The following is a 20,718-nucleotide window of genomic DNA, read 5'->3' on the forward strand; positions in this document are numbered from 1 at the left end:
GCACACACTACACACAAGTAAACCACTGCATTCAAATGGCAACAGTAAACATAAACACACAACACAAGTACACCCACACATTCACACACACATACTCTGTACAAAAACAAGCTTGCATTCAAATAGACAAACACTTCTCAGTTTAAAATACAACCCTGCATGAATGGGCAAATGGGAAAGCATTGTGGGAGTTGTATGACAGACGGGAATCTACCGTTTGGTATCCTTGGTGTAGGGGGGCCCAAAAAAATATTTCACTAGGGTCCTCTCTACCTTATTTCCTCTACTGACTGAAGAAGACAATGGGTGTAATGTCTCTCTGCCACCTCACAGCAGCCAATCATAGATTCTATGATAATGCTGAACAGGATGCAGTCAAATGGATAGTTTTAAGAGAAGCATGGGTAATACAATCCATAAAGGGTTACTCCAAACATCATGATCAGATCAGTGATTTGAAGGGGTGATGGTGCCTGGAGGCTGTATGTGCAGCATTTAATTTGAAATGTTGCAAATATAGAGTTCAAGGTCCCTGAAAGATGTATGCCAGCATTGCACATCCTGCTTATTTAGCATTTGTAACTCCATACATTATTGATTCCATTTAGCAATATGGTCTTTAAACATTAGATATCAGATATCAGAACATCATGAATACACAGACAGTCATTGGTCCTGGAGGAGTTAAAGTTTGATTTGCTGTTTTACATCCTGGGGGGGGGGGGGGGGGGGGAGGGTTGGCAGTCTAAAAGACAAAGGACTTGTCTGTACCTCGTTTCCATGAACAGAATTGTTATTGGGCAATGACGTCCTTTAAAAATGATTTCATCTTGAATTATCGCTTTAGTAAATAACACTGATAAAGTTGTTCACTAAAGTGTAATATATCAGAATTAAAAAAAGGAACTCAAGGGGGGCGGGGCCGGACCGGAAAGCTCAGCTCCTGCAACTTAACTACATTTAAGTCCTGAAACTATGATTTTTGACTGCTATACTGACCAACAGCGGAGGAGGAGAGGCTGACTCCCTGAGCTTTAGTCCTTTGGAGGAGATACCTTCGTTATCCGGGTGGAGGCCTACTCCGGCAGTGAGTTGAGCAGACGGCCGCTGCTCCTCTGTCCTGCCTAACAGCCCCGCGAGGAACTGGCCCTGGCCCCGTCCCCCCCCCCCCCCTCTGGACTGGTGGGGGTGATCCCGGTCCTCACCCTGGGGCCCCAACCACTACAAAGCAACCAGGGCCAAGCGACACTACCACCTCGACCCGCAGCCTACATCTAAGATAGCGGAGGCCACATGCGCCAGTGATGTGGCAGAGGAAATGAAAACTATCTCCCCGCACTAATCGTAATCAGCGCAGCTCACAGACGCAACCTGACCCAACAACCGCAGCAGCCAGCTAGGCACACGTGTCCTAGTGCCCTAACACGACGCTCACCCCCTGAATCTCACCACAGGACACTGGCGCCGGTTCAGAAAAAGACGCGAAGAGGGTGGAAGAGACAGAGACACAGCCAAGCGGCAAAGACCATCAGAACTCAGCCTGCGACACTCTATTCTCCAAACAAACCAGTCCCCCATGCCAGATGCCGCAAACCACTCCCGGACTGCCATACAACATCTCCTGACCAAATCTGATGGAACCGTGACACATTCAGACAGCCGGGCTGCAGCGAGAACACACAAAGCCCACAGGAGGCATCGGCTAAACAGGGACTTACGAGGACACTCTGCTAACATGCCCCATTGATTTTAATCTGCATAGTATGTATATGGCACAACCGTAAGATATTCTGTCATGATGAGCCAAACTTACTAAACCTACCTATGTGTAGCTGTGGGGGCCTAAGGGGTGAATCTTATCTCCCACATTTAAAGCAACCACCCGGCTTCTTACAAGCAGCATATAGCGTCCACTTATCTCGCTCTAAGCTGGAAGGTTTAACCTACTTTTGCATATTACTCGACTCCCTATCTACTTACTGCTCGTACTAAGCTATAGATACATGATCATACCTGTAGTTAGCTGCTTACAACATAAAAATGTGTATGTGTTTATTACCCTCTTCTTCATTATTAACCTGTGCAAGTATCCTTGAATCCTTTCAAGTAACAAATGGCAACAATAAGCCTGAGGATTGCCGTTGGGTACCTCACGCGAGTATGTTTTATCTATAGGCACTACAAAATAAAGAATTTAAAAAAAGAAAAAGAAACTCAAAGTGAATTTTAAGTTTCAGGCCAAAATACTTGGCGAATGTTTCGATTGCAACTGTTTTGGCCTAAAATCTGAAATTTACTTTTATTTTGAATTCTGTATTGAACAACTCTGAAACAGAGTCGCACAGTCGCAGGGGTCGCAGCTGTGACCGGGCCCGTCACTCCAGGGTGATCCCTGCGACCATGGGCCAGTCGGGGGTACAGCCACTTCACATGTAAGGGGCCACCTGAGGGCCCCCGCAAGTCCGGACCCCTTACAAACACACAGATACGGTCAGGAAGATCTTTTTATCTCCCTCCACGGGTCTATGCAGAGTTTGCGCAGCAAAAAGGGGAGGAGGCTCTCTGCCTTCACCTCCGCACTGAGTCGCGGCTTTCCGAGCATTAACCATGGCAACGCTCAATTCAATGTGGTGCCGAGACTTGCATGTCCATGGACAGTAGGCCACCAGCCTGAGTCTCCAAACATCCCTGAATTTAATTCAATGGCACCCACACAGAGCTCTCCTTACTCTTCCACTGGTTAATCTTATGTTTAACCTCTTAAGGACACAGCTTGAGAAGTACAGGGCCACCATGACATAAAATTTCCATCATGTGTCCTTAAGGGCTTAACTGCTTTTCTGCTGTATTCCGCCTTCTTGATTGCTTGTTTATTTCTGATATTGTCTATAAAGTAAAACACAAATAAAATGAAATAGTATGTGGATGCATTGGAACAATATATGCTAATCTCAGACTTACTGTCAAGGCAGCCATCAGGGGGTGACAACCATTGGTCAGGAGTCTAGTGGTCCTGGGATCTGCATGCTTACATTGGGTGGGCCATGCACTTAGGGCCACGTGATGAGCATATGTATGCAGGGGCCCTGTCAACCTGTGGCCCTATAGTAGCACAATCAGGCTCCTTTAAAAGTGGCAGCCACAGTCAGTGCTGGGTGGAAGTGACAGTCAGTCACTTCCTCCCAGGTTACTCCACTCTGCAGGGAGGTGGCAGTGCAGAGGCAGCGGCCAGACCAACTCCCAACAGCCCGAGCCACCCTCCTGAACCCAAAAGGTAGGAAACAGGAGGGTGGCTAAATAATTATCTGTGTTTCTCAGAATGTCTGTCTGTGTGTCAATATGTATGTCTTTGTGTGTCTGTGTGTCAGTATGTGTGTATCTGTATCAATTTGTGTCTGTATCAGTATGTCTGTGTGTGTACCTGTGTGTCAGTGTGTGTGTCTGTGTGCATGTGTATCTGTGTTCCTGCATGTCAGTATGTATGTGTGTCAGCATTTGTGTATGTGTGTCTGTCTGTGTATTTGTGTGTCAGTGTGTGTATCAGTGTTTGTGTCTGTGTAGGTATTATGTGTCAGTGTGTATCTGAGTGATTGTGTACATGAGTGTCAGTGTATCTGTGTGTTTCAGTGTGGGTATATGTATGTGTATATATGTGTGTAAGTATCTGCCAGTGTGTGTATCTATGTGTCAGTGTGTGTGTGTGTGTGTGTGTGTGTGTGTGTGTGTGTATCAGTTTGTGTACATGTATACATGCTACACACAAAAGCACTCCTGCATTCAAAAAACAACATTTACACATACTCCATACAAAAACATGGTTACATTCAAACACAAATTGGGCCCCAAAATTTCTGATGGCAGCCCTTCCTACTATTATATATAATACAGGATAGATTGTACTTGTCCTAACTAGTTAAACGTTTACTAATTATTTGCACTATACAACACTATGAAGTGTGATTTGTTGTGGTAATTTGCCTACCAAGAGATTGTTAGTGAAACAACTGAAAATCATAGTGTATGCATTTATACTTTTTTTTTTAAAGCTGAAATATTATTTTGTTATATTTTTTTATACAATGTCAGTGTATTTCACAAAACAAGCAAACTATTCTTTGCAACTGACTTTTCTCTTTTACCCATGTTTGCACATATACAGGCTGATTTTAAAGTATTTTGTAAATAGTATATTTTAAAAAAGTACAACAATATCAATCGCATGTTTTTTGTTCTTATTAACTAAATATATATATATCTTAATCATGTAAAAAATTGATGAAGCTTGTGCATGCTACAGATAATAAAGACATGTTTATTCATAGACCTTAAATTTATTTTTGGAATAGTTGCTAAAGCTTGTGGTTAACCATTTAAAGGCTCGAGAGCTGACACACTGCACAAGACAAGTGCAAAGGGTTAAAACGACTTCCCTGCAGTTGTCAGCCCCTGGCTTTTTTCCTGTTGTTGAATGCTGTTTCCTTCAAGTCTCACACCAGAGTCTATCCTCATCTGGAGCAGCGAGGGATCAAACTCGACCCAGCTACAGTTATGTGCTGTTTCTGCAGATATGCATGCTTCACAGGGGGAGCTTTGGAAACTGTAGATACTAGCTGCAAAGAAAGTCCCACTATACACAGTCTGCTCCATTAAAGAATTGCACGCAGACTTCTCTGCAAAGAACTTGGGACTGCCTGCCAACTGCTATTAAAAAGGAGAATTCTGCATTCAGAGCCCCCTCACATGCTGAGCAGGGCTGTGATTGCCATAGGAAAGCTGCATCAATCCAACCTGTTACAGCTATCTCGTATGGTTTCACATTGGAACTCATAAGTAGGAGGACAGGAGATCCTGGATCAGAACCTATTGGGAGACAAGCAGTCATCTTCTACAAAAGGCTATTGTGCAATTACAGCTCTTAGAATCCAGTGATTTGCAAGGAATCCCAATGCAGTTGCCTTTGTTGTCACTATTCATCTTTGCAAACTTTTGCAGCCCAGGCATTGCTAATCTGAGTGGAACTGTAAGAGTCATCAGACCCAATCTAAGGCGAGATGGTGAGTACTGATGGCTTGATACAATGTATCACTGCTATAATAGCTCTGTTCTCTGAAGTAATTGAACTCCTCAGACAATGCATTGCAGAGCTGCTGCTGCTGCACCTTTAAATGCCCCCCCAGCCTCGCTGTTTTAACTGAAATGTGTTTTTGGTTTGCTGGGCATGGTTTCTGTTATCCTGCCCCGTGTGTTAACCTGTCTATTACAAGCCAGCTTCCAAAGTGGCTCTTTAGATCGGAATTGCTTTAACCCTTTCAAGGTCAGCTGGGGGTAAACTTGGTCTCCCCAGCCACACCCCTCGACTTAAAAGTAAATACCTGTCAAGTGTGAGAGTACATTTGGTTTGATTGTGACATTATTTTTATGCTTTGCATTGTTTTTAATGCTGCAGGCGATATTGCATTAATACTCCGGCACTGCAGAGGTTAATCCTGTGATGCGTTTACTCTTTGTTGGTTTTACAAGTTCCAAAAGGAACTCCAGGGCTGGCAACACTTTGAATTTTCCACTAACCTGGGCTCGGGATTAGATTCTAGGTGAAGGAAAAAGAGATATTGTGTTTTATGAGTCACAAGGAGACTATAAAAAAAAAGTGCTTAAAAAAAAAGAGACACCAAAAAAATCTGAAATATGTGAGGGGGGAACTCTTCCAGACTCTCATGGTGATCAGATTTCAGAGGTTCCCAGGTATTTTAAAAAGTCTTTGCCAGACTGAGACACATTTCATTAGCTTTGGCACATTTAAAGTCGTTGTGGTTTTTTTATTTAAAGCTGAACATATTTCTTGATGCCAAGACAAAAAAAAAAAATAATTGATCTTTAAAAATCATTGTTAATAAATTGAGTCTACAGGTATGTATGTAGAGGGAACATTTACCTGAAGAAGTAAATCTGTAGGTGTTTGAATTGAGCACATGTTTTGAAAAATACAAACACAATAAGAATCTTTAATACTAAACTTTTATAGTTTCAAAATATATCAAAACACCCATTTCTTAAAAAAAAAAAAAAAAAAAAAAAGGGTGTATTACGCTCCATTTTTTTATCATTCTATATCCCATCAATACATCTTTCTGCCCTTTCACCTACTTCGTATTTTAAGTTCTAATCTTGTCCATTTTTATCTATTGATGCTGACAAATGGTGCATTGGCACAGGAATTATCTTGCGAGGTAAGGCAGGAGGTCCCATTAGTGCAGTCTATTTCCTCTCCATTATATAGGTGCCCATACACAGGCAGTTCTATGCCAGGGATTGTAGATTTCCTGGAATCAGCAACCATGTGGCTGACTTTGCAGTTCTCTCCTTCACGTTTTCAAGACAGGCAATTTCTCTGCAGACTTATTTTGCTTTGAAGTGAACAATTGAACACTGTGATAAAACTGAACATCTGTGATGGGATGAGCAAGTTCTGCAGGAATCAGAAAATACCCCAAAAAAACAAACAAACAAAAAAAAGCTCAATTAAACAAAGGATGTCATATAAACTTAACTGTGTTACGTTCGTGATGAAGATACAAAATGTATACTCATTGCATGGGTTGTAGAACAATACAGTTTTACTAAGGATGCAATTTTGCATGGGCTATAATCCCGGACTAGATAATCCTATAATTGGAACTGAATCGTTCAGCTTTTGTTGAAATATGTTTCCCATAACTCACTGTTTGGCAGAGAACCATTAGGACTACAGTCTAACAATAGGTGGAAGTCAAAGTTCCCATAGATGTAATGGTTGCTGTAAATTGAATCTGGCTGTGTCTACCCTTGGCCCTCACGCTGATCTTGGACTACTGGCTGGCTGGGAATTATCGAGAGTAGGATCTTTTTTAACCTTTCTTTCCAAATCTTTGAGCACCCCTGTACTCCCGAGGGCCATACACAAAATGTTATTAATAGGCTAATTTTTAGATTTATTTTTTTGTTCTTCCCCTTTGTACAGTACATTGCTTTGCACAGCATTATTTCTTCACAGCTTTGATTTCATACATGGATTACCTTCTGTTTAACAGCTGGTTTTTGGCCATGTTCTTCCTTCCTCCCACTCCTCCCCCCCCCCCCCCTACAAAATAAGAAAAGGAAAAAAATGGAATCGTTGAGATACATGTGTTTTCACCAGAGAGTCTGATAAAACAGGTGCAGATAAAAAAAACTATAAAATGTATTACTACAGCAATGTTTAAGGAATGAAAACATTTTTTCCTTCTTGTATACTGCATTAGAACTCATTTGTTTGGAGTTGCTGTTTGCCAACATTTTTTATTTTTATTGTTCATTGTATAATAAGGGCTGGACTGGGAGAAGAACTATTCCTGAACATTTCAAATAACAGCGGGTGGCTTCAGTTCCAGATTTAGAAAATGAGGGTTAGAGTTAGAAGATTTACAGTTAAGGGAGCAATGGTTAGGAGTTTTAAAGGGACTCTATCTCAATGACGTGGTCTGGGTGCCATACTCCCATTATTTAAACCCTGCATCAAAAACATTGGCGTTTGCAGGAATGACAATGTTTTAATTGCAGGGTTAACACGGCTCTAGTATCTGCTACTAGAGGAGCAAACACTGCTAGAACCGAGTTAAACTCAGTTATAGCTCAGATGACTCTCATTGACAGCGATTGGTTGGCACAGTGCAGCATTTTGCCACGCAAGGCATTAGCCTTCCAATGCTTCTCTAATTGATGGTCTCAGCCAAAGAGATGAAATGGCAGTGAAGTGAGCAGTGTCCCCCCGGATGTAATCAAAGTAAAACATTTTAAGCCCCTGCAATGGGAGGGGAACACTATAGTATTAAGAATACATGTTTGTATCTCTAACGCTATAGTGTTCCTTTAGAACACCTTTAGAAGAAGTAGGGCTAGAATTACGAAAGTTAGAGGAATTAGGGTTAGAGGGTTAATGGTTTTGAAGGGTTAAGGGCATAGACGTGTGCAAGAGGTGTGCCTGGGCACACCCTAATCCCTGCAGCCCGCGCTGGGTGCCTCTATGGGCCGGTGAGGGAGATCTTACCCTAATCCCCGCAGCCCGCGCTGTGTGCCTCCATGGGCCGATGAGGGAGAGCAAAGATCTCCCTCACCGGCCCACAGGCAGGGAGGGAGGCAGGAGAGGATATTTTGCTACATTCAATATCTACAGAGGACAATACTCTTAATCAGAGGTTAAAAGGTACCTGATCTAGTTGTATATATGGAGCGATTTTGATTATATTACTGTAATCCCATTGTATTTTCTGTGGGTAAATTACAAACCAGTTTAATTCAATATGAGTATATTGAGTTAGCAATATTATTATTATTTAATTTATAATCACTTTTTAAAACCTCTCATACTCTTATAATTACCCACAACGATGAGTTGGAGAATCAGGCTCAATTCACAGTGGTTTGATGGTTGCCCTCAGTCTATCACCGACTGTCCATGGTGATTTATACATCAGAAATACATGTACGGTACTGAAGTATTACTCGCTATGGGCAACTAGTAATACACTGAGAACATCAGCTAATGCTCCCAACTTGTCACTGTTGCTCGGGCAAGTTCTGCATTTGCAAGCACCAGAGGAGAGAAAGCCAGACAATTACCTGGGAGAACTATACATAAGTGTAAAAACATTTGAAGGTAATAAGACACAGATGGACTGCAAGCATCATCACCACTTCATTGGCATGAAGCATTTTTGGCACCAGTAGTGTACATTTAAGTCAATGCATAATTCAGAAACAAGAATTTCCATCTAAATCAAGTTCTTTTTGTTTGTACATTAACCTAGTGAAACCTAGTGATCTGTATTTCTAATGACTTCTTCATAGAATGCAATCATGCTAGCTTGATATGATCGGTTTCTCATAAAACTATGTTGATTACTACTTATGTCATTGATGTTCACAAGGAATTCCTAATTATGATCCCTAAAATATTTCCCAATTACAGATGTTATGCTCACAAGTCTGTAATTTCTGGGTAGAGATTTTTATAATGTCCTAATTATGAGCACTATAACAATATTCCTCCAATACTCTGGTACAATATAAAGAAAAGATTTATAATAAAATAAAATTAGTGCTTTGTATATTACAACACTTAGATCCCTAAGTACTCACGTGTGAATACCATCAGGCCCTTGAGCTGTCCTTCCAGTAACTTTATTTAATTGCTGTCATCCCATCATAGGTTTGCTGTAAGCATTTGTAGTAGTGATTTGCTATAAATATACATTTACTAAAACATTCATCCCTGAATTTATTTAGAATGTATGTACTTAAAAACCTTATTGGGTTGGTCTTGCTGTCTTTGACTAGAAGTGTTTCAATTATCTAGTTTAATCCATCTAATTGACTATTTGCTCTCACCTTTATATGTTCTTACTCATTTGGATCCATCACAATTCTGCATACCTGATCCATCTTCTGTGCCATGAGATGGACATATACTTTCTAATGCAGATAAAGGACCAACTGGAAGGAGTATTAATAAAGAATGGTTTAAAACTTACCTTTTTATTATAGTGTGTAAAAATGCATGAATGATCCTTCTCACTGGCACAAATATTGACAACTTATTTTCTTACTCTCATAACTATATACAGTCATATATCTTTCTATAAATCTATGTTGCTGTAAAACAACATCTTTTTTTATTTTTTTTACAGTAATGAAACAAAGTAATCCAAAGCCAACTTGTCTTCATTGTCTGCCCGTTAATAAAGGCAGACTTTAAAACTATTAACAACTGTCACCGCTTTAAATAAAGCAACGGCTATTTGACACTACCAAAAATAGATTCATTTAGAACAAAGTTGATGCCAAAATAAATATCTGCAGTAATGACAAAGTTTCTAGCCCTACATCATCACAGAAGGAGTCTGCATGGTCTGATGTGACTTGGTTGGCAGTTCCAGCCAATCACATTATTCTATTTAATTCCAAACAGGTCAATTAACCAATTAAATGCAATTATTTGGGGTTAAGGGATTTTTTTTTTCTTTATTTGTTTCCTTACTGCATTCATTAATTGGATTGGCTACTTCTTTACTAGTTGGCTATCAATAATTAACAATCAATATCAAAAGTCTAATTTTTTTTTTACTAAAGTGACAGTTGCCTGGAACTCACAGTGAATTCAAAGTCCATTTCAAGTTTGAAGTCAATTTATCTGTACTGGAAGCACAGTTTGGCTATTTTGGCCTTAAACGATCACTATAGTGTTTGTTTTCCTGACACTATATAATCCTTAGGTCCCCCCCACTCTCAGGGCCCCCCTTCCGCTGGGCTGAAGGGGTTAAAACCCCTTCAGCCACTTACCTTTATCCAGCACCGGACTTCCTCTGCGCTGGTGACCTCTTTTCCACCTCCGACGTCAGCTCCCGAGTGGAGCTGAATGCGCATGCGCGGAAAGAGCCGCACGCATTAAAAACGCCTATAGGAAAGCATTTCTCAATGCTTTCCTATGGACGTTCTGCACACTGAATGTGATTTTTGCATTGAGCGTCGGGGAAGCACCTCTAGCGGCTGTCAGGAAGACAGCCACTAGAGGCTGGATTAACCCTCAGTGAAACATAGCGGTTTCTCTGAAACTGCAATGTTTACAGCTGCAGGGTTAAAACCTGGGGGACCTGTCACCCAGACCACTTCATTGAGCTGAAGTGGTCTGGGTGACTATAGTGGTCCTTTAAGTTTAAAATTCACTTTGAATTTACTCTGAATTCCTGACCATGTTCACTGTAGGAAATAAGCCTGAAAATGTATCAGCGTTGGTTTTCAATTTTTTTTCCGTATTGCCTGTTATAGTGTTAATATGAATATTAAATACGCCATTTGAAACAGACCAGAAATATTTTCAGATGACTTTCTTAAAACTCCCATAAAAAGTAGGAATTTAGTCAGCAGATCCCCTAGTGTGTTCATGCTTACTAATAAATATTTGTATGTGCAACTAATCCAGGGCTTGCCACATTTCTTTGAAACCTAGGAGCCAGCTAAAAAAGTTCTTAAAAGGACACTCTAGTCACCAGAACCACCACAGCTTGATGTAGTTGTTCTGGTGTCTTTAGCAAATCCTCATAGAGATTTATTAACTCAATGTTTCCCTTTGGGGAGATGCGGATTGGCACATTTGCTGCGCATGCACAAAATCCTCCCAATGCTTTCCTAAGGGAAAGCATTGGCTTAGCTGAGATCATAAAGATTGATAATCTCAGCCATTGAAGTGGTACCAGCCGCAGCGAAAGTGGCACGGCGTGGAAAAAAAAAGGTGAGTAAAAAGACCTTCCTTATGCGATCTGAGGGGGCAGGTACCTAAACACGCGCACGCACACACACACACACTCTGACAGGTGCACACATACACAAATTCTGATGACAAGCTTGCGCGCACACACACACTCACTCAGAGTCACACATTCACTCTGACAGGCTCACACATGCTTACTCTGACAGGCTCACACTCACTCTGACAGGCTCACACTCACTCACTCTGACAGGCTCACACACTCACTCTGACACGCTCACACTCACTCAGAGTCACAATCACTCACTCTGACAGGCTCACACACACTCACTCTGACAGGCTCACACTCACTCACTCTCACTCTGACAGGCTCACACTCACATTTTTGTATTAATTGAAACCCACTCAGCCTCTCAACCTTTAAGAGAGCTGAGTGGGTCTTTCCCTGTGGTCCAGTTGGGCTGCTCTCTTCCTGCAGTACTCTGCTCCCTGCTCGCTCTCTGTAATGATGCCGGGGCCGGAGTGACATCATATTCCGGCTCCCAGCGTCATTAAACAGCGCGAGGGAGCAGAGAGGAGCTGCAGTAAGAGTACTGCTCCCTCACGCACCGCCTCTTTGCTCTCACGGGCGGCCGGCTCCATGCTTCAAAGCTCTATCGGCGGCCACATTAAAGAGCTGGCAAATCCCAGGCACCGGGGCGAAATTTCTAGACGCCATGGCGACCTGGCACATGGGATTTGTCAAGCCCTGAACTAATCATTTAATATTTTAGTTCATATTTATCAACTCTATGCAACTGATCATTTAATGTTTTAGTTCATAGTCCATGCAGGTTTAGGTGATGCCTAGAAGGTGTAATGTTTTTAAGAATAGAATGCTTTTCTTTACCTGTAACAATGGTCTCTACACTGTCTTTCCATTTCCCATTTCCTTTTTCCAATCCTTTAACAAATGTTCATTATATGATGCTCACAGGTGTTTCCTACAAATAACATGTGCAAGGAATACATCTGTTAATATGCAATAAAATGGTATCATGGGACTTGATTCATTAAACTGTGTTTATAAACGTGCAAATGTCTAAACAAAGCAACAATATAACTTTGATAGCCCACTTGCGCATGTAAAATAACTATTTAAAGAGAACTTGTCATGGCCGAATTGGCAATTAACATATAGTTCATCTTAGAGAAAGTTATGATTCAAATTAACTATGAACCAACACAGGATTGAAGGTCTGTAGGTTTTACACTATTGTACCACTTACCTTCTTTGATTTGATACCCAATCAGGATGCTGACACTCTGGCTTTATTGTAAGTGTATCAGCATCACTACGGACTGACAGTAATCTATCTGATCTAGCACTGGCTGGAGAAACTGACGTACGATCCGCATTTATCATCTCATATACTTTCCCTTTAATGAAATGGGAGAAAGCTGCCTTCTAAAAAAATGTAAAAGTAAATATATAATTAGTGCACCCTTAAATTACTGTCCATGCCATTGAGAAATGGTTCAGGCGCTGTCTGTTCTTTTAAAATCTAGACAGATATAGTGTGACATGTACACAGATAAATTACTGTACATGCATAGCAAACAACCTTTATATACATTTGAACAATGTCTTCTTATTTATTAACACACTGCCGAGAAAATTAATCAATTTATAAACATGGAAATTCATTAACCTCTCCTCTCTCAAGAGCATTTCTATGCATTCTAACTTTTGTATTGCAGTGCAAGTCAACACAATACAAAATGTTGTCCATAATGCCCAAGTGGTCCCAACAGCTTTGTTGCTGTTTTTACACTTTAAAGAAAACAAAACAAGTGTATATTTGCCAGTGCTCCACTCTGTTACTTAGTTTCTATGTTGAGGTACTGTGAATGTTAGATCCCTCCATTCTCCCACATTCTACGTCAACTTTTGTAGGTCAAACTTCATTCCTGCATTGTGGCAGTTAGGGAGAGAGAGAATGGAATTCTGAGCACACTGAAGTGATTTTATTGCAGGTTGCATTAGCAGCCTCTAGTGCTTTTTGTTGTACAGGTGTTTGGCATAACTCACGGAATGCCTACAAACAGACAAGACCTCCGGTAAAAAAAAAAAAAGGCTGACCAGGTGTTTACAGTAGTATACAGCTGGTAGTCTGGATTAATAACTTTTAGCCATCTGTCATGTCACTTAGGCTCATCATATGGTTTTGGTCCTTGGTTTTCATATATTAAATATCCATATTACCGAGGCACTCTCTATAATGAAGCCACCATACTAGGGACCACAATCCAATGTCTGTGATTTCCCTTTGATCGGATGATAAATATTAGATAAAATGGCTGGATTTAATGAAAACGATTTGATTACTCCACACCAAAGCCATGTATAGGCCATGTATAGGCCATGTATAGGCCCTACAGGTCATAACTTAAGAAAATGAAAGCCCAATGGGAGAAGGCCTACACCTCTCTGTACCTTAAAGTTGCAACCTGGGTATTTTTGTCTCTTTCAGTCACAGAATCCCAGGGGTCTGCAAATGTATAGTGTTTTTTTTATTTTTTTTTTATTTATTTTTTTTAAGAAATGTGAGCCTGGCAGTAGGATTTATATGCCAGACTGGGACTTTCTTTTGCTAACTTCTTAGTTAGATGAGTTCTTAGATATATGGAAAAATTTGAGAGGCCAATTAACCCTTTAGGCACTTTTATAATTTCATATTTATTAAGTTGTCATAGTGCCTGCAGTCCTGCCCCCCTCACATATCCCTCAAAGCCCTCTAGTTAGAAGTGCAGCCTCAAGGCATGCCTCAAAGCCCTCTGAGTATGAGAGCCTGGAATCTTACCTCCCTGTTCAAGCACAATGCCGTCATGGTTGGCAATTGAGAATCACTGAATTCAAAGATTCACTATGGCAGAATCTTAGGCACATCGCAAGCGCCGCACATGCACCTATGGCGCACAGTGGACGATGAGGAGCATAGTGATTGGCCCATCATCCTGGAGGCACGTCTGTGACATTAGGAATACAGATAATACCAGTAAAGCTCTGAGTCTACCCCATCCTATCTATAAAATTATCCAACACATGACCAAGTCAATTCCTGATTGCATGAGGCACTTCCAGTTGTAGTAAAATATAGCCACTGCAGGAGAGTATAACTCAAGACAGAAATCAATCAGAAGCACCTTGATTACCATCTTCTATCGATTAGTTACTTAGCCTCCCTCTCATTCAGGTTTGTTTTCTTCTCACTAACCTGATGTCAGTGCTCAGTAAAGTGTACAAGCCGGATGTGCAATCAAAATAAGTTTAATAAATACCTGTGCTATCCACACAATTACAGAATGTCATTGCTCTGAACAATAAGAATTATACCTGGAGAGAAAATATTACTGGCAGTCCTTTGCACAGCAGCATTTATATTTTTTTTAAATTAGACGTGTCATCCTCAGATTTGTACAGAACAGATCGTCCTAGCCGTATTGCCAGAGAACTGTATGGATTTAATAATAATCTTACCAAACAAATGTACTTTCTTTAACATAAGTGTTACTGCTCACAATCCATTCTAGAATCCAATGTGTAAATTAGACAGGATACAAACATGTGCAGACCGTACACTGAAATAGATGTAGTTTTATCAAGGGCTTGGCACAATTTTGGGCTAAAAAGTAAACATATGACAAATGATATTCTTGGACAGTGTTGCTCGTTTTATTGGTACCTTAATCTAAGTGTGGAATGGAAGATTAAAGGATATGTTATACATGTGCTATCCAGCTTTCATGGGGTTCTTCTGAACACCAAGATTCACTATAATTTGTGTGTCTTTTAATTGTAGAGGTGCCTCTGCTTGGGTAAGAGATACGATGACCTGCAGTGATGTTGTAACTTGTGAAACCATGTCCAGGCAAGGCTGGTTTGGGTCAATTTCACTGCAATACGACCTCTTTCCAGGTTAAGGTCAGTTTGGGATATTGGGGTACTTTAGGCAGTTTATGCATGGTTTCCTGGCACATAGAGCAGACGGCAAAGTTGTTCGCATTGATATTTATTTTTAACTGATGCATCAACATAACTTTGGTAACAGCATAGCAATAATTAATAATTAGACAATTAATCATATTGGCAATTTATTTGCAATTTGTCAGAAAAAACATAAAGCCCATAAGCTGTAAGTGTCTGCCAAACATAATTCCATCAATACAGCCACCATTAATTTATCAAAATGAAATACATATATAGTGTAGATTGAACGTTTGCATCTTTAAAGTCCAATCATATCTATGAATGCTCATTATACTACACAAGCCATCTGTAAATAATTTAACATATTTTTCCAAACACATATTTTTCTAAAATATTTTTGGAATTGGCTTATGTGTTGTTGCAATTTTTAATTAAATAGTAAATCTGTTTAGTTAACACTCACATGGGACACAGTCTAGAACATTTCTCAGTGTCAGATGAACCAAGATAATTCTGTTTTGAGTCTATGCTATTATGGTCATAACTCAATTAAGATATTTAAGTCATGATTTTCTGTGTATAGGGCTGCCTTCATGGAATGTCAATCATCCTGCTGATACACTCTCTTCCTGGTTGACAATATCAGTTTTGTATAGATTTTGCATACTGTGTCAGCACACACAACATGCTAGCTACAGATGCCAGGACAAGCCGAGTTATACATACATACATTGTCAAGCTCTTACTGTAACCCAAATGTAACTCTGTAGCTCTCTGATAAAGAAAAACCTGATTTGTTTTTCTGATTTACCGTGTTTCCCCGAAAATACACCCTACCTCGAAAATAAGCCCTAGCTGGATTATCGGGGTGGGCTGCAATATAAGCCCTACCCCGAAAATAAGACCTAGAACTTTAAATGCCTCAGCTGCCTGAGCGCTCTATAGAGAGCGCTCAGACAGCTGCCGCACTGCCTCACCTCCCCTTCCCTGTAGCGTGGCCGAGCTCCTCTCCGGTCCGCGACCTGCCCGGACTGACAGAAAGTGCACACTGAGTGTGCACTTTCTGTCAGTCCGGCCGGGTCGCAGACCGGAGAGGAGCTCGGCCACGCTACAGGGGAGGTGAGGAGAAGATTGGAGGGGGGGGGAGGGAGTATTACAGGGAGGGAGGGAGGGGGGGGAATATTACAATGTGGGAGGGGGGAGAGTATTACGGGGAGAGTATTACAGGGAGGGGGGGAATATTACGGGGAGGGAGAGAATATTACGGGGAGGGAGGGGGAGAATATTACGGAGAGGGAGGGGGAGAATATTACAGGGGGGGAGAGTATGGGAGGGAGGGGGAGAATATTACAGGGAGGGAGGGAGGGGGAGAATATTACAGGGAGGGAGGGGGGAGAGTATTACAGGGAGGGAGGGAGTGGGAGAATATTACGGGGAGGGAGGGGGAGAGAATATTACAGGGAGGGAGGGAGGGGGGAGAATATTACAGGGAGGGAGGGGGGAGAGTATTACAGGGAGGAAGGGAGTGGGAGAATATTACGGGGAGGGAGGGGGAGAGAATATTACAGGGAGGGAGGGAGGGGGGAGAATATTACAGGGAGGGAGGGAGGGAGGGGGGAGAATATTACATGGAGGGAGGGGGGAGAGTATTACAGGGAGGGAGGGGGGGAGAGTATTACAGGGAGGGAGGGGGAGAGTATTACAGGGAGGGATGGGGGAGAGTATTACAGGGAGGGAGGGAGGGGGATAATATTACAGGGAGGGAGGAGAGTATTACAGGGATGGAGGGGGGGAATATTACAGGGAGGGAGGGGGGAGAGTATGGGAGGGAGGGGGGAGAATATTACGGGGAGGGAGGGGGAGAGAATATTACAGGGAGGGGGGGGGGGTATTACAGGGAGGGAGGGGGGAGAGTGTTACAGGGAGGGAGGGGGGAGAATATTACTGGGAGGGAGGGGGAGAATATTACGGGGAGGGAGGGGGAGAGAATATTACAGGGAGGGAGGGAGGGGGGAGAATATTACAGGGAGGGAGGGAGGGAGGGGGGAGAATATTACATGGAGGGAGGGGGGAGAGTATTACAGGGAGGGAGGGGGAGAGTATTACAGGGAGGGAGGGAGGGGGGAGAGTATTACAGGGAGGGAGGGAGGGGGGATAATATTACAGGGAGGGAGGGGGGAGAGTATTACAGGGATGGGGGGGAGAGTATTACAGGGAGGGATGGGGGGGATAATATTACAGGGAGGGAGGGGGGAGAGTATTACAGGGAGGGAGGGGAGGGTCTCTGGGGGGGATACACAGCGCGGACACCGGCTGACAGACTGGCTCTATAACGGGGGGCTGCAACACCAACACAGTCCGTGAATTCAACACCGCCCGCCACTGTCACCCAGACACCGCCACGACATCCTCCTGGGCCTGTCCGTCACCATAACCCCCAGCGCGCACATAGCGAACCGGCACCCGGGCCAAACACTGCGACCAGCACCACACAACGGCCGCCATGTTCTGTGACATCGCACTGGGCGAAGGCGGGAGCTACGGAGGGAGGGGGAGGCAGCTTCCGACTGTGCGCGCGTCAGTCAGGGATCTTGGCTATTCTGTTTGCTCCCCTCCTCCCACCAGATGTCTTAAGCACACTGGCTCTTCTTTTTCCTCCTCTCCTCCCGCGGACATCTGCGCCCCCCTCCCTCGTCATCACAGCCGAACTTCTTCTTCTACCGGTACGGTAATCATCAAAAAAGAATAAAGCTGTTTGTTTTTTGTTTTATGCATAAATAAGCCCTACCCTGAAAATAAGCCCTAGTGTGTTTTTTGTGACTAAAGTTAATATAAGACCTGGTCTTATTTTCGGAGAAACACGGTATTTTTTACCTCTGCCCTTACTATGTTCATAAAACAGGGAGGGGGAGGGAGGGGTAAACAGCCTATGTGGAATATAACTCCAGTCAAACTCATCCAGTGGTTGGATGAGTCTGTTAAGAATTGTAGTCCACAATTGCTTTGTAGAAGTTATAATTGTAATGGACATAATAATTATTAATACAAAAACATAATGAACTAGTACAGACTTTAATTTATTTTATTTTTTTACATTTTTTTTTTTTTACAAATACAATACAATAAATTTCAATACAACCAACCATCTCTACGTTAAGGGTACTGGATGTTTGCTCTCATTGCTTTTGATTGCACAAAGCCAAAAACTAAGACGTAAATAAGTGCTGGGTAGAAGGGTAGTGGGTCTTTATAAGTTTTCAGGGCTTAGGAAACCTTTGTTAAAATCTAAGTAAATGCATTTATGGAACAGTTATGTACAAAAAATAAATAAATGGAAATTTAGGATTTAGAGCTTCCCTTAAAGTGCGTGATAATTGAATCTCATACTGTATTCCCATGGACTGTTATGTATCTTTAAGGAAGTGGGAGTAGTAAGATGTTCTGTATACAACATGCCTCAGTTTTATTATAGGATAAAGAAGAAAGCACTGCAAAATGGACTGAACTACATTGTATACAATTATAGCAGAGATAACAAACAGCGAACAATATAATTCCAGTTCCATAAAGGTCATACATGGGAAAAAAATACACATTTAATTCTCATGGGAATGGAAAAAAAACTATACAAAATATATATGGTGTTATTGTTCCTGTTTTGCTTTTTGTTGCTTGTGGTTTTACAGTATCATTGAAATGCAGCATCTTGAATCAAAGGTGGCTTTTTACAATAGCATACAGATGTTATATATTTAATCTGGAGACTTCCTTCCTAATGTCCTGCTTTTTTCTTTTAAATCGCGCCACGCTGAGGGACTTTGTAGTTTCAAAAGAATGTCCATATATGTATTTAACAGTCTTTGCGTGTGCACGCGTGTGTGTGCGTGTGTGTGCGTGTGTGTGCATGTGTGCGCTCATGCTTGAGTTATCATGGTAAATATACCAGAATTTTTAATCATGGATATTTCAAAGCCTAGCTCATCTCTTTTACCAAATATGTCTAAAACCTACCCTTATTTCTCAGGCCCACTTGTTAGGATTTAATCTACGCAGTTTAACTTTCCCTGCCCATTCCACCTCGGACCCCACTTTTCAACATGTTTATCAATGAGTCATTAGATACCAACATACAAATAAGGCAACATGTAAACTTATATATAGGCATTAAGCCCTACTGATATAGGATAAATAGGGCACGGAGAGGTCCAGAATAAAACAGTTCAAAAATACATTTTTATAAGAACAGCAACAGTTTTACATGGGGCCGAGGGGAGGTGTGGGAGGAGGGGACTTAAAGCAAACTAAATATATATGGTAGTTAAAAATTTGATGACTTAACTATTGCACTGCTGGACCCCTCACAAAAAGGTGGTTAGAGTGCTTGCAAAGGAGAACATATAGGCCCAACACAGGGCTTTTGAAGTGTGACTGTGATGACAGCATGAAGCGCTATTTGTCTTCAAGGTTAATGCTGGCTGGTTTTTGAGCGAAAAGTGAATATAAAATACATTAGTTTATATAAAACAATTCCACAAAAGCAATGATTGTAGCTGCATTGCATTAAAAATAAAATATGAAGGAGGGGCGTGTCTGACTTCCGGCGCGAGCAGTCGCATGGACTAAGAGCTCCGGCAAAATCCCACCCTGATCAGCTACAAACAAGCTTTCTAAAGCGGTAACTCACGTTAATTTCTGGCTAAACTTGTAAGGGCACATACAGCATAGCAGGATGTCACCCTACAAACAACCTAAGATTCAAGAAATGGCTAAAACAAAAAAAAGAGACCGCCACCCGATGAGTCAAGATGGCGCCGATGATGCTGAGGCTATGTCGGACGGCACCTCAGATCAAGATTCGACCTCCTCAAAATACTCTAACGCTCCAATCACTGAAAAAAGCCTGCATAAGATGCTCCAGGAGCTAAGAACGACGATTACGGCAGATTTTCACCGTATAGATAGCGATCTACGCAGGGAAATTGCGAGCCTGGGAGACCGGACGAGCCATCTCGAAAACAAAACGGGAGATCTCTGCAACGCACACAATGAAGTTGTGGACAAACTTCAATCTCTCTCAGAAGAAAATGAATCCCTAAAGCTGAAAATGGCTGACCTGGAGGACAGATCAAGGAGGCAAAATATCAGATTTCGGGGGATCCCGGATGATGTCTCCCAAGATGCTCTCCCTCAAGTCGTGCTTTCTCTATGCAAGGCCTTAGTTCCTGCTTTGCCAGACTCTGCATGGGCCTATGACCGCATGCACAGACTTCCACGTCCACGTCCATCACGGCTGTCAACAGAGGCACCCAGAGACGTAATAGTCAAATTCCACTATTATGCTCACAAAGAAGCTTTGTTATCAGCAGCACGGAAATTGTCGACCCTCCCGGACCCACATTCAAACATTGCCTTATTTGCGGATTTATCAGCTGCCACCATGGCAAAACGGAGAGAGTTTGTCACCATCACC

At 42.0% G+C, this 20,718-nt stretch overlaps 1 protein-coding gene across 1 annotated transcript in view; it reads left to right on the plus strand.

Moving 5' to 3' along the window:
• Window positions 1-4,479: 4,479 nt before the first annotated feature.
• PDGFD (platelet derived growth factor D) overlaps window positions 4,480-20,718 on the plus strand; it is a 295,422-nt gene continuing 279,183 nt past the window's right edge. Inside the window, exon 1 of the mRNA XM_063430324.1 lies at window positions 4,480-5,054. Coding sequence (XP_063286394.1) covers window positions 4,946-5,054 — 109 coding nt within the window. The 5' untranslated portion in view covers window positions 4,480-4,945. The remainder of the gene's footprint in view (window positions 5,055-20,718) is intronic.

The sequence above is a fragment of the Pelobates fuscus genome, chromosome 1 (assembly GCF_036172605.1).
Source record: "Pelobates fuscus isolate aPelFus1 chromosome 1, aPelFus1.pri, whole genome shotgun sequence".
In the NCBI taxonomy this organism is placed as follows: domain Eukaryota; kingdom Metazoa; phylum Chordata; class Amphibia; order Anura; family Pelobatidae; genus Pelobates; species Pelobates fuscus.